Below are 15,242 nucleotides of genomic sequence, written 5' to 3'. Positions count from 1 at the left end.
GCATTTGAAATGTAAATAAAGAAAATAATAATAATTAAAAAATAAAAAAAAATGAATGGGCCAATCGTGTACAACTGCACCAATTCTCCCGAGCCTCCCACCCTCTCCTTATAAAAACCCCTAGCTATCAAGCCATGTGGTCGATGCCTCTACCTCCTGTGTGAGGTACGCATCGGCCCAGAGCTCCGCCATTAAACTATCTCGTGTTTTTACATCAAGATGGTTTATTTGTGGTTTTTGGGTGTCACCTTCTTGAGACTGGAGTGGGGATGGCTCCCCACGGAGGTCTTTCAGGTGCCCCATCATACCATAGGGACATGTGCTCCACTATGTTCATAGTGGCCTTATCTGTGATAGCCTGAAGCTGGAAACAACCCAGATGCCCCTCAAATGAAGAATGGATAGAGAAAATGTGGTTCATTTACACAATGGAATACTGCTCAGCTGTTAAAAAAAAAAAAAACGAGGACATCTTGAGTTTTGCATACAAATGGATGGAACTAGAAAACATCATCCTGAGAGAGGTAACTCAGACCCAAAAGGACTGAATATCCAGGATACAACCCACAGAACTCAAGAAGGCTATCAAACCAAAGGACCCAAGTGAGGCTGCTTCAATCCCACTTAGGAGGGAGAAGAAAAGCCATCATGGAGAGCTGAGGCAGGGAAGGAACTGGGTGGGAGAGGGGAGGGGGTTCTCTCACCTACAAATTAGGAAGGTAGCTATTATTTAAAGTGAAGTCTGTGGAGGGTAAGTCACTTATCCAAAGTCTGGCATCTTACCTTATCTGGAGTAAAACTCTTTAATATGCACTCTTCCGTATGCCGCTTAGCCTAGATGGCTGTCATCTAGGATGGACAAAAATTCATCTGTCTTTAACTGTGACCATAGAGAAATCTAAGGTTAGACTATTTGTCATGGCCTAGGAATCTGCATACAGGAAAAACTGCAGATGATTAAAAACATTTAGACAAACGCTCCTTTAATTCTTTGTAATCTCTTATTCCCACATAGATTTAATTTCATTTCATTGGAGATTTTAAAATGTAGACTTTTTGTTACTTCATAAAGTTTCGTACTTTTAGATATATCTGTGTACAATATTTATAGGTCATTTCTTCTAATTTGATAGTGAAATCTAAAATTGAAACAGTAACTAGAGAGAGCCCAAAGAAGAATGTCAGACATGTAGATGTGGGTTTTTATTTTAATTCCAAAGTTAGCCTATACATTATTTTGTATCAAGATTTATTTTCATTTTGTTTTGAGATTTCTGTTTATTTTGCAATAGCTGAGCACTGAGTCTCACCATTATTCGTTGACTTCTAGATGAAAACATTTAGAAATTTATGGCTCAAAGCCATCGATGAGAGGTAACATTTTTCTTCTGCTGGGTTGGTGGCTGTATTTTGAGAAAGAAGACCACAATGGTTTATCGGATAATTGTGAAAGGGTTTCCAGTATGAAGAAGGCCTTAGATAGCCCATGTGTATGCGGTGCAGACATTCACAGTTGATGTGTACGTAACACATCCTCCTACCCACGCTAATCTCCATGTGAAAACACTTTAGTAATCTTCCACAAGAAAATTTGCCCAGATGTTTTTCAGGCATAATTTTGTAATATCCAAGGAAACAGGAGAATAAAGCACATTTCACCTTCATACATGTGATTTTAAAGAAAACCTATGATTTAAAAAAAAAAACCTATGATTTTAAAGATTTTAAGATTTTAAAGTCTTAGAATATGCAGGCTTATTCAGGACAGCTCATTGTGTCACTCTTTATACTTTTCACCATTTATTGTGTATTTAAGATAATTTAGTAATGATCATAAGATTTTTTTTTTAAGCAACTTTCTCAAATGCTTGGTCAGACAAGTGAGTTGTTCCTACAGAGTGGCCATGATGCATGGCACTGAATTTGCTGTAATAGCTTGCCCTGCTCCTCATACATATATGTATATGTATATATATATATATATGTATATGTATATGTATATGATGTATATGTATGGGCAGATTTGCTGTCAAAGTCTTTAGTATCTTTATGTTGTGAGCTAACATAATTCGGATATCTTTGTGTTTTAGAAACTGCCAAAAGCATCCAGAATCATCTTTGTATGGACAATTGGTCCAATTATAGATAAGACATTTCAAATCTAAAAATATGAAATGAAATATGCCCCAGATTTGGAACATTTAAAGTACTGACCTAAGTCCAGTTGTGGAAAGTTCCACATCAAATTTCATGTTGTGGTTCATAAGGACTTAAAATTATTGTGTAAAATTGCCTTTGGGCTTACACATTTGTCATATCTGAGTAATGAATGAGTTTTGTATTTAGACTTAAGTCCTTATCCCTAAGATGTTTCATTAGATATTTGCAAAAATCCCCAAATCTGAGAAACATCTGTAAATGGAAACATTTTATGTCCTCGGAATTTCAGGTGAGATGTGCAAGCTACCTACGTTATAAGCCTTTGGCAGCCATAATGTTATGCACTTTTTTACTCATGTGCCAATTCAGTTTTCTTTGAAGGGAATTCCAATAAAAACATTTTATAAATGTTTTGAGCAACTGCAGTTATCACTGGCTGAAATGGAGGTAGACTCAAGATTACAATGTAGAAATTAAAACTCAGCTGACTTATTTAGTTTGACTATAATTGTTTTAAGAGCATTCCCATTATTGCAATCCTGATCCTGTAAAGAGGAAGATATTTTAGCAGAACCAAAATAAAAATGACCTTATGCGATGACCCCTTTGTCCATCAAAGTCATTGTAAGTAGACTCATGTGTCCTGGAAATGGGGGTAAGTTCGCGAGCTAATGGATCAGACTGAGAGATGGCAAAGGTCACCTTTTAAGGACTGCAGCCTTGCGAGAAATGGTCAGATGTCAGCTTTTGTTCACAGATGTCCAGTTGGTGCCTGTATTTCCTAGATTCCCCTGGTTCTGACTTAATCCAGAAATATTTCAACAGAAAAATTACATGTTCTGCATAGACAAATGAGGATTTAGTTTTACCTCTAGCTGGGTGTAATGATCCACACTCTTTATCCTAGTATCGGGGAGGCAGAGGCAGGTGGATGGATTTAAGGATGGATGAAGCTGTTTGGGCTTCATAGGGAGTTCCAAGAGAGTTAGGGCTACAAGGTGAGACCTGCTTTTGTATGTGTGTATTTGTGTATCTTTGTGTGTGTATGTATGTATGTATTTTCACTTCATCCTGCTCACTGCCCCCCTTCCACAATCCCCCCATACCCCTTCCCCTTCTCCCCTGAGAGGGTGGGGGCCCCCTAGACATTCCCCACCCTGGCATATCAAGTCTCTGTGGGGCTAGGCCCATCCTCTCCCATGGATGGCAGACAAGCCAGCCCAGATAGAAGAACATATCCCATGGATGGGCAACGGCTTTTGTGATAGGCCCTGCTCCAGTTGTTTGGGACCCTCATGATGACCAAGCTGCTTGTCTGCTGCATATGTGCAGGGAGGCCTGGGTCCAGCCCGGATATGCTCTTTGGTTGGTGGTTCCATCTCTGAGAGCCTCAAAGGTCCAGGTTAGTTGGCTTTGTTGGTCTTCCCGTGGGGTTCCTATCCTCTTTGGGGCTGCAATCTCTACCCCTACTTCTCCACAAGAGTCCCCAAGCCCCCTCCATTGTTCGGCTGTGGGTGTCTGCATCTGTTTGAGTCAGCTGCTGAGCGAAGTCTCTCAGAGGACAGCCATGCTAGACTCCTGTCTGAGAGCCTAACAGTGGATCGTTAGTAGTGTCCAGGATCGGTGCTTGCCCATGGGATGGGTCCTAAGTTGGGCTGGCTATTGGATGGCCATTCCTTCTGTCTCTGCTCCATCCCCAATATTTACATTTTTTTTGTAGACAGGATAAATTTTGGGTCAAAAGTTTTGTGGGTAAGTTGGAGCCCCTATCATTTCACTGGGGTTCCTGCCTGGCTACAGTAGATGGCTTCTTCGGGTTCCATATTCCTAATGTTGTGAGTCTTAGCTAATGTAACCCTCATTGATCCTTGGGTATCTCCCTCATCCCAGGTCTCTGTCAGGTATTGGAGATTCTCCCCACCTCCCTACCCATGTCAGTTGCAGATTTCCATTCATTCTCATGGCCATCTGGCCATCTCTCCCGTCCCTCCCCACACCTGACCCTATCCCCTCTCCCATCCAGGTCCCTCCCTCCCTCCCTCCCTCTGCCTCTTAGGACTATTTCATTTCCTCTTCTAAGTGAGATTCAAGCTTCCTTGCTTGGGCCTTCCTTCTTGTTTAGCTCCTTTGGGTCTGTGGAGTGGAGTGTGGGTATCCTGTACTTTATGCCTAATACCCACTTCTAAGTGAGTGCATACCATGTATGTCCTTTTGGGTCTGGGTTACCTCACTCAGGATATTATTATCAAGTTCCATCCATTTGCCTGCAAAATTCATGATGCTTTTGTTTTTAATAGCTGAATAGTATTTTATCGTGTAGATGCACCACATTTTTCTCCATCCATTCTTCAGTTGAGGAAATCTAGGTTGTTTATCTTGGCTATTATGGGAAAAGCTGCTATGAACATAGTTGAGCAGGCATCCTTGTGGGATGGTGGAGCAACTTTGTGGGATGGTGGAGCAACTTTGTGGGATGGGGAGCATCTTTTGGGTATATGCCCAGGAGTGATATAACTGGGTCTTGAAGGTTTCTGATACCTTGATTTTTGTTCATTTGTTTGTTTTTCTCTTTTTTTGTTTTGTTGTTGTTGTTTAACTCAGAAACCTATCTACTTCTAAGAAGCGCCAGTGTATTGAAACCTTGCATGTTGTGTATAGCTTTGGTTGGTTCATTATAGTGGCAGGAAGGGTGTATCCAGTTGCATAAATAGATAAAATACATAAGCTGTAATGAGAAAGAACAGTTGTAACTCATTTAACAGGGTAGAAAGTTGGTTCAAGTAGAGTCTAGGAAATGTTTGAGAATCCGAGGCACCAAATACCTTAAAAAAACAAAATAGAAAAAAAAGAGGAAAAAAAAGGCTATGTTGTGTAACTGAAGATTATTTAATTTAAAAAAGATACTGAACTCTAAATATAAAATGACATATCAACTGTCTTACTTTTGTTTTATATCTATAAGGGTGTGAGAGAAGAGGAAGTGTTTATATATTTTTTTTGGATTAACAATTATGCATGCTTTATAGCTAGTAGAGTTGTCTGCTTAGATGCTATTAATAGGACTGAGGATAATTAATGACACTACAAAAAGACTTACAGACTTCTTAGAGGTTCCACACGTTTAGAGGAACATCTGGATTCTGTACAGGAGTGTGCTGTAGGAAGTCATTTTGCAGGGCCAGTTCTGTGCCACAGATAGCATTTGCTCCTTTGTTGCTTTAAGGCAAAATGAATTTATTGTAGTTTGTCGGGAGCTGGAAGTCTGTGAAGTGTGCCAAAACTAATTTTTGGAATTTTTGGTAGTCAGAAACAAAGCAGACTTGGAAAGCCTAAAGCTTAATAGCTTAGAAGTAAAAAGTCTTCGAGTTCTGAAGGCGTAGAGTACATAAGATGTATGCGGAAGCACTAGAGTTTGATTTTTTTTTTTTTTTTTTAAGACGGGGTCAAACTCTGTAGCCTAGGCTGGCCTTGAGTTTCATGGTATCCTCCTGCTTCAGCCTCCCAAGTGCCAGGACTGTGTAGCATGAACCACCAAGGCTGGAGCTAGAGTTGGCGTTCTTGTGAGGAGCAGCAGCAGTCAGGAGTCCAGCCCTTTCTAAGCCCCAGTAGTCAGAGAAGAGTATCTCCATTATCCTGGCAGAAGCAGGTTTCTCTCTGGGGGAACAACTATCACCTCTAAATTGGGGAGTAGACAGCAGGAAGTGCAATGAGGCTGGAGTGGAGCCTAAGCCCAGTCTGAGTATCTGAATGTTGGAGCTATACTATCCAGACACACAGAAAGCTCTTGTTTTGGGCTAAGTGACCATATCTGGTAAGGGAGGTACAGACAATGACATTTTTGATTTTTTTCCAATGAAGTTTCTGCCTCCTCTCAAGAGACATTGCACATGTGCATCCATGATGTTTCATACATAGCCTCCAAGCAGTGTGCTATTTGCTTCCGTCTTACTTAGGGTTACTATTGCTGTGATGAAAGCAACTTGGGGAGCAAAGGGCTTATTTGACTTCTACTTCCACATTGCAGGCCATCACTGAAGGAAGTCAGGACAGGCGCTAAAGCAGGGCAGGAACCTGGAGGCAGGAGCTAAAGAAGAGATCATGGAGGGATGCTGCTTACTGACTTGCTCCTCCTGCCTTGCTTAGCCTGCTTTCTTCAAGAACCCTGGACCACCAGCCCAGGGATGGCACCACCCACAATGGACTGGGCTTTCCCCATTGATCACAATTTTTTTTTTAAAGATTTATTTATTTATTATATGTAAGTTCACTGTAGCTGTCTTCAGACGCTCCAGAAGAGGGAGTCAGATCTTGTTACGGATGGTTATTAGCCACCATGTGGTTGCTGGGATTTGAACTCCAGACCTGCGGAAGAGCAGTCAGGTGCCCTTACCCACTGAGCCATCTCACCAGCCTGATCACAAATTTAAAAAATGCTTCATAGCTGGATCTTATGGAGGATTTTTCTCAACTGAGATTCCTTTCTTTAAGATAGCTCTAGCTATGACCGAGGCCAAGGAGTGCCAGGTGTTTGAAGATAGCATCTAGAAAAAAAAAAAAAAGCCAATGTGAAAAGGATTCATCTGAAATGAAGATGTTGTGAAATGAAAGGAAAAACACAACATTGTAATAAAATATTAAAGGAGATAATGGTTGCATATCTGAAAAAAGATTTGGGTATCCAGAGGAAAGTAAAAGGGATAAAATGGAAGTGTTGAAGGATATAGGTGGGATGGGGTAGCCATAAAAACAGGACAGGTTTATAAATGGTCGATAAGAGAGAAGGTAAACACCTAGAGGAGAGTCCAGATCCTGTATCAGTCTTCTGTAAAAGCCTCATCAGAACACTATAGATCAATGAGAAAGCATTAATCATATAATTTCAGAACATCCTTTTTTTTTATATTTTCCCCAATGATACTGGGGACTAAACTCACTGCTTTGTGCATGCTAGGTGTCTTAGGGTTTTACTGCTGTGAACAGACACCATGACCAAGGCAACTCTTATTAAGAACAACATTTAATTGGGGCTGGCTTACAGGTTCAGATGTTCAGTCCATTATCATCAAGGCAGGAGCATGGCAGCATCTAGGCAGGAGGAGCTGAGAGTTCTACATCTGCATCTGAAGACTGCTAGTAGAATACTAATTTCTGGGCAGCTAGGATGAGGGTCTTATAGACCACACCCACAATGACACACCTACTCCAACAGGGCACACCTTCTAATACTCCCTGGGCCGAGTATATGCAAACCTTCACACTAGGCAAATGCTCTGTCACTGGTCTATACATCCCCAGCCTGGGAAAAGTCTTCATAATTTCATAATATGAATTTCTAGATGGAATAAGCCCATTGAGTACACAGGACAATAGATGAGGAAAAAAAGATCTACACAAAGATACATAGTTGTTAAATGTTAGAAGAGCAATGAAAAAAAGAAAAGATCAGAGCAAACTTGAGGGAGAAAAAAAAAAACTCAGGTTACAACACTGTGAAGAGCAGAATAGATGAGAGTTACAATAGCAGTACTAGTGATGTTGAACATTCTGCAGCTTTCTGAACTAAAAATCTAAGGCATCAAGCAACAATGAGTTCCCAAAGCCAGGTGCTGTAATCCCAGATCTTGAGAAACTGAGTCACAAGAGTGAGTGGTTTCAGGGCCAGCCAGAGCTGTAACACCTTGTCTTAATATCCCTGCAAACGTGAATTCTCAGAAAGTATGGCAGTGAGGCATACAGGAAATTAATCCGATCAAGTATGATTTCTGGAAGGCACTGGGAACTGAACCAGAGAGAGGAGAGGGGGAGTTTTTGGTGGAGAGAGCCCCAGCAAGATTGTGAGGACTATGATGAAGAGAAAGTTCATGAAGACAGCTGACCAGCAAGCCCAGAGTGCAGTGAGTCCGTATGCTGGCAGTAGTATGCGTACTGAAAGTGGGTTTGATGGATCACCCGCGTTTGCTTGTACTGAATGCTCACTGTTTTACACAGAAGTTTGAGGCTGTTTGGTGATGTGTGGCTCAATGTATGTCATGAAAAAAGAAAATTATGGGAAGAAAAATTCATCTTGTCTTTGGGTTTACTGATCCTGAGAATGACCTTTGAAGTCAGGCCATTCGGTCCCATCCTGTCTGCACGTCTCATCCTGCACGCCTCCACTAAGACACTTGCTCTCTCTGCTTCGCTGTCTCACCTGTGTGGAAACACAGCACCCCCATAACGAGAGGCCTGTGTGTATTACATGAGTGACTGAACATAAAGCCCTTAGACAGTGTTTAAACAGCAATAGTAGTAGGAGGGGAAGTGTAAAGTAAGCATCCTTTAAAAATAAATGGAAGTACTAAGCAGAAACTTTGTGCTAACAAAACCAAACAAATATATAATATATAATATATAGTATGACCTATAATAATGACCATTTAAATGTGAAATTTATAACTGATTGGTGTCATTTCTTTCGTTATTTTTCTCCTTTGTGTTATTTGTATTTAGTTGTTTTGTGATAGGGTTAACTCAGGCTGGCTCTGGAACTTACTCTGTGGCTCAGGGTAGCCTGGAGCTCAGAAAAATCTTTCTACCTTAACCTTAGGGGCGCTGGGCTTCAGGTGTCTGCTACTGCATCTGAAACACCTTTTTATATAATTCTAGTTTTTGATACTAGGAACCTTTTCCTTTTCAGTATGAGTTTTAACATTTATTTTATTATTTTATGTATACGAGTGTTTTGCCTGCATGCCTGATGCCAAGAAGGCAGAAGAGGATGTTGGATGCCCTGGAAGTGGATTGACTAGTGGTTGTGAGTGGCCATGTGGGTGCTGGGGACTGAATTCAGGTCCTCTGAATGAGCAGCCAGTGCTCTTAACTATTGAGCCAACTCTCCAGCCCCTAGTATGAATTTTTATTAAGGTGTTCCTTGATTGTTATTTTCTGCCAAATGGAAAATAATTTACCAAATAGCATTGGAATTACGGTACTGTAAAGTTAAAGTTCTGATTTTCTTATTATAACTGTAATATGAGTTTACTATAAAATATTTGGAAACTCTGCAGACATAGAACAAATGAAATGTATAAATCAGTGATTTTACTACCCAGGGAAAACTCCTGCTGGCATTTCATTGGTTGCTGCTGTTTTTCTTCATGTATACATATATTTTCTCTCTTTTGCAACATGTGGTACTTTCTTTAAGGAGATGCTGCAAGTATCTGTTTTTTTTTTTTTTTTTTTTTTTTTTGGTTTTTTGAGGGTTTCTCTGTATAGCCCTGGCTGTCCTGGAACTCACTTTGTAGACCAGGCTGGCTTTNTTTTTTGAGGGTTTCTCTGTATAGCCCTGGCTGTCCTGGAACTCACTTTGTAGACCAGGCTGGCTTTGAACTCAGAAATATGCCTGCCTCTGCTTCCCGAGTGCTGGGATTAAAGGCGTGTGCCACCACGCCCGGCTCAAGTATCTGTTATTAAAGACAGTGTTTCTTACAGCCACCTGGCCTCAGACTTACAGATGGCCTTGATCTCCTGTCCCTCCTGCTTTTCAGGTGATAGAATAATGGTGGTTCACTGCCAGGTCCTTTACTGTCTTATATGGAGCATTAGTGCCAGAAGTATAATTGTAAGTTTTGTTGTGATTGCTATTTTGAGACAGCTTAGGCTGGCCTGTACTTAATACAGTCAAGTCTGACTTCACAGTCACTATAGTTGTTGTGCTTGAGACTCCTGCGGCCACTATTCTTAGGGGATTGTAAGTTTTGTATTTTATTTAATTTTCTGTCTGCCTTTTCCAGACTTTCTCTATGATATTATATAGTCAGTCTTTATAGATAAATATTTATACACATTTGCAATAATTTCTTTAGGTAAAATTCATAGAAGCCAAACTATTTACTGTTGAACGGCTCTCTGAAAGTTTTGTGCAGCCACACCCGCTGAATTTATGGATGTTTCAGTTCCTTAATAGTTTTGTCAACATCTTGTTCTCTAGTAATAATTATTTATAAAAGTCATACAAATATTGTTTATCTATTTTTCCTTTATTAGACTATTGGGCACAAAAAAGAAGTTTAAAATTTTTATACTAAATTTTGGAAGATCATTTTCTCTCAAGAAGGAAATAATGAATTATCGTTAACATTGTATAATGATGCCAGTTATGTGTATTCTCGGGAATTATGAGACTGTTACATTTTTCATAAAGATAATGATATCATCGACAAATGGACAGAATAGACCTTAAGTTTTGTAGTAAACCAAGCATGGTATCATGATGACTGAAGGCAATGGCAATGGACATACTTTGGAAGTACTTTGGGACATATTTTGAAAATGGAATTGACAGACATCTCTGACCATTAGAGATGAGAAAGTAAGAGGAACTGAGGAGCCAGCGGCCATTCCGTAGCTCTTGACAAGGGGAATTTGATAAGTTCTTTATGGAAATGGAATGAATGTAGGAAAATCAGTTACACAAGATTGGTTCAGGGTTCAGGTTTAGATGTTTAAGTGTGTTACACATACCATATGATAAACTAGTGGAGACGGTGATTCTGTTGTGCAGAGGATAATTTTAGCTAGAGTTTCAAGTATGGACATTTTCATTAAAAAACAAAGAGAGAAGCTTTAGATGAAATTATTAAGGAAATGAAAAAAAAATAGTAGAGGCAAGGACTCAGCCCTAGTTGCTAGCTGTGTGAAGGGCTGAGCTCTGGTGTGTGGGTGTGTGAAGGACTCAACCCATAGTGTGTAGCTGTGTGGTTAAGTATTAGAGTTTGGCACAGGGGATGAAGCCAGCAAAGGAGGTTGGGAAGCAGGAAGAAGAGAAAAACAAGCGACTGTGGATGGTAGGAAATTTAAGCAGAAGGGTGCTCAGCAGTGGCAGGTGCTCCTTATGTGTCAGATAAGATGAGCACATTGATCATGGATCATAAGACATTGTAGATGATTATTGAGTTTGATAAGAGCAGGCTTTGAAAGGAAAAATCGTACAAATTAATGTTTTTTTCTAAATAAGAGACATAAAAATTTATGCAGTAATAGAAAAGACCTAACAATTTTTAAATCCCAGGAGAGGGAAGGATTTCTGGTGCTTTCTGAGTAGACCAGAATGGATGGATTGGGTATATGAGCAAGAGCTGTGTAATGGATTGGCTTTAGATAACTAGAGAGCTAATCATTAACAGGAGGGAAGGCTGAGCATAGGACATATAGGGATGCAGTGATGGGGGTCTATGCAACTTATACATCTTTACTTGTCTTCCCTTCACGATACAAGAAAGAAGTAATCTTTGAAAATTGGATGAGAGAAGGTAGATGTTGAAGGTTTAAGGAGAGAAATGAAGACATGGGATATGCTGGGATACAGGTGGGTGTTCTAAAAACTGCTGTAGGGTGTGAATGCCAGGCAGCTTTTAGGGATTGCTTATAGTTATTATATGTTAAGAAGCATCCTGATCTACTATCAGTTTCATTTAGTTGTACTGGGAGGCCTAGAATAGACTCAAGGTTTGTTTCATCACTATTGGTTCAGTCTGGGGAATGTCATATGTCAAGTGATGGGTTTGCAAGGTGGTGAATGCTGAGGCCAATCTCCCCTGAACAGAGGCATGAGGAATGATAGAATGGTAGTAAACCCAATGGCTTAGAAGTTCTATTGCACTCAGAGTTTTGGAATGGTGTGTTAAGAAAGCTAGAATAGGAGCTGGAAAGATGGCTCAGTGGTTAAGAGCACTTGTTACCCTTTCAGAGGACCCGGGTTTGGGTTCTACAATCCTCATGTTGGATTACATCCATCTGTAACTTCAGTTCTAGGGAATTGTTCACCCTCTTTTGGGCTTCTTGGGAACCAGGCATTCACCTAGTGTACACACACACACACACACACACACACACACACACACACACACAGACACTCAAATACATGCATAAAAGTTTAAAGCATGAAATGAAAATAAAGCTCAAATAAATGAACGTGGTAAAAAAAAGAAGTAGAGAGGGGATTAAAGCAGAGAATACTATAACTGAAAGGTAAAGATATTACTATGGCTACTGGGGAATGATGTCCAATCTCATTGGATGAGATTAAGTTGTTAATTTGAAAGGTGACCTAAATAGATAACAAAAATCTCCAGAACATAAAATAGGAGTGATGTTGGACAGTGTGATCCTGAACCAAAACTGAAACTTTCAGAAAGTGAGGGGAAGTGGCTGGAAACCAGAGACTACAGGATGCGTGACAGTATAGTCTGATGTATGGGATAAAAAAAGAGGGTAAGTTTTAGTGGAATGAGGAAAAATTGCTCAAGTGGAAATGAGAAACAGACATTCTCCCTCTACCACCAGACCCCCATTACCAAAGTTATATAGCCCCTACTCAAGAAATGGTGCTACTTTTGAGAACAAGATGGCGAAGAAAATAACAAAAGCAAAAGTTGCAGCTAAGGGATGGATTCTGTGGATGGCCATGTGTGAATTCCAGAAGGCATCACGACTGTGAAGCAGCTGAGTTGTGGGAGGAGACAAAGCCAGATTGAGATCAGAGAGTTGGCGATGGGAGCTTCCTAAGGTAACTGGCATAAACTGATGTAAAGTGTCTGGTTAGAAGAGATGGAGAAGATGAAGCTGCAAGTGGTGGTGGTGGTGCTATGGATCCTGCCAGGCTCGGAGTTCATACCTGATGTTCACTTATGCGGTCATGTAAGACTGGGAAGGTGAAGGGAGGTGTGGGTGTACAGTTTTACTTTGAATGCATGGCTCTTCTTCATTTCTGATGATGAGGTAAAGAGATGTGCCTTACTATCAGAATATTATAAAAGATAGTAATAATCAACGAATGTAGTTAATTTGAACCATTCTTAGTTCAGTCTTTTTCTTTATTTTTAAGGCCTCACTGTGTACCGTGCTGGCCTTGAACACATGATCTTCCTGTCTCTGCTTTCTACCTAAGTACTAAGATTACTGGCATACCCTACCATATCTGGCTCATTTTAATACCCAAATCTCTTACTTCTAGAATATGTGTTGGGAAGCTTGAACTCATGGTCTTTCTGCCTCTCTTCACAAGTTCTAAGATTACTGGCATACTCTACCATATCTGGCTCATTTTAATACCCAAATCTCTTACTTCTAGAACCTGAATGGGGAAGCTAGGTTAACCTTGACATAGGTTTGGCATTTTCTTCTTAAAGTTAGTCCTATCCTGACAGTGAGAAGGAGTGGGTCTCTGACCCCTGTGCCTGCTCTTGGGACTCTTCGTCCTGTTGGGTTGTTGTATCCAACCTCCATGTGCTATCTTGCTTTGTTATGTTTTGTCATGTTTGTCTGTATAAAAGCCTATTCTTTTCTAGTGAGAGGCAGAAATGGAATGCATCTCTAATGGAGGGAACGGAGGGAAGAATTAGGAGGAGTAGAGGAAGGGGAAATGATGAGAAGGATTTATTATACGAGAAAAGGACTTATTTTCAATAAAAGAAGAAAAAGGGGTAAAAGGATTAGTGGAATAGGAAGGGTTAAATTCGGATGGGGAGGAGAGCAAGGTAGAGAAGAGAATATAGAGAAGGTTAAATAATACTAAGACATTTCAAAAGTCATATGTAGAAACTTCTAAATAAATATGCATATATATATATTTCATACTATATCAATTTACTAACAGAATAATAATAGTATATTTGGAATAAATATTACGTACACACATACACACACACACACACTCACACACACATATATATATATATAGTTATCCTATGACCAGGTAGCAGTGCTGCTACTAGATACCAGAGAGTATATAGTACTGAGAATTGGTTGCTTCTTTTGATGGAGTTGTTGGCTTGTGAGGGTCCATAGACCCCCCAAGATCTGTACAGGCCATTGCCAAAGTACTTGACAACCCTCCAGATATTCTACATCTGATACAGAAGCAAAAAACCCAAACCAAACAAAAAACAAAAAAACCCATCATCATCAACAACCAAACCCCAAACAACAACAACAACAAAAGGTATAGGGTATTCTCAGTGTATTTGGCTACCCTCTAGAACTTAACAGTACGACTCTGTTCCTTGCATACTTGAATCATAGAACATGGAGGAATCAACCTAGTATAGACCTACAAGTTTCATCCCTCATGGCTAGCTTTGATAGTGCTAGAAGGTTCTGAGCAAGCTACCAAAAGAGAAAATTAATCATCAATTTTACCCATCTGTGAAACCTGTGACCTAAAACATTGACAGGACTGCCATGCCCACTGGTGCAACAGTGGAAGGAATATCATAGGGACACCCAACCACTTTATGAGTGAAGTTAATCCTTGACCCACGAGATGAAACCCATAACTGACACCATTACCGTGGCCAAGGCCCTGTAGCTAGACCCTAAGGAAGAAGATACTACTATTACGTCATTAATTGGACCCAGTATTAAACTGGCTCCTAGCCGCTTATTATATGAGTAGAACAATGCATCTCTCAGTTCTCCTTAGGTAATCTCTTATTTACAGTAGATGAGACAGAGACTCACAACTGGCCAGGATGCAGAAAATAGGAGACTTCAGAATGCTGAGCCCTGGGTAGCACATCTATACTGGACCATTCTTTCCAAAGCATAGGGATCATTGAAGAAGAGGGAATATAAAGATCATAAGATCCAGCTGTGGTGGATGACTATAAGTAAATTGTGCCTTCTTGACACGGCAGGGCAAAGTCACACATGAGCTCACAGAAGTTGTGAACAGCACTCACACACAAGTCTTTTGTAGATTCAAGAAAGACCAAATCCCAGCATGGAGAGTGGAAATGGAGATAAAATTTCATTCCTGGATGTAGCGCTGTTAGCCACTGTTACGTGTTGGGAGAAGAAAAAGTTAAGTTTTCACTAAGGGTGTAGCCCCTGGTATGTTGACTAGTAGTAGACTATACATGCAAGAATATCTGAGCTGCCATAGTCAGCTATTGGATGGAACACAGGGCCCCCAATGGAGGAGCTAGAGAAAGTACCCAAGGAGCTGTAGGGGGCTGCAGCCCTGTAGGTGGAACAATATGAACTAACCAGTACCCCCTGAGCTTGTGTCTCTAGCTGCATATGTAGCAGAAGATGGCCTA

The 15,242-nt window shown here is 40.4% G+C and overlaps 1 protein-coding gene across 12 annotated transcripts in view; it reads left to right on the top strand.

Moving 5' to 3' along the window:
• The window catches only part of Adam22 (ADAM metallopeptidase domain 22), a 231,769-nt gene that overhangs the window by 88,377 nt on the left and 128,150 nt on the right, over positions 1-15,242 (top strand). Inside the window, exon 1 of one of the 12 annotated variants that reach the window (XM_029534621.1) lies at positions 12,765-12,840. The exons of the other annotated variants lie outside the window; for them this stretch is intronic. Within the exon in view, the coding sequence (XP_029390481.1) occupies positions 12,821-12,840 (20 nt within the window). The 5' untranslated portion in view covers positions 12,765-12,820. Of the gene's footprint in view, positions 1-12,764; positions 12,841-15,242 lie in introns of those variants that run through there. 12 annotated transcript variants of the gene reach the window in all.

Source organism: Mus pahari, chromosome 2, assembly GCF_900095145.1.
Source record: "Mus pahari chromosome 2, PAHARI_EIJ_v1.1, whole genome shotgun sequence".
NCBI classification, from domain to species: Eukaryota; Metazoa; Chordata; class Mammalia; order Rodentia; family Muridae; genus Mus; species Mus pahari.
The sequence above is the reverse complement of the archived record's forward strand: the minus strand, read 5'-3'. Positions and strand labels throughout refer to the sequence as shown.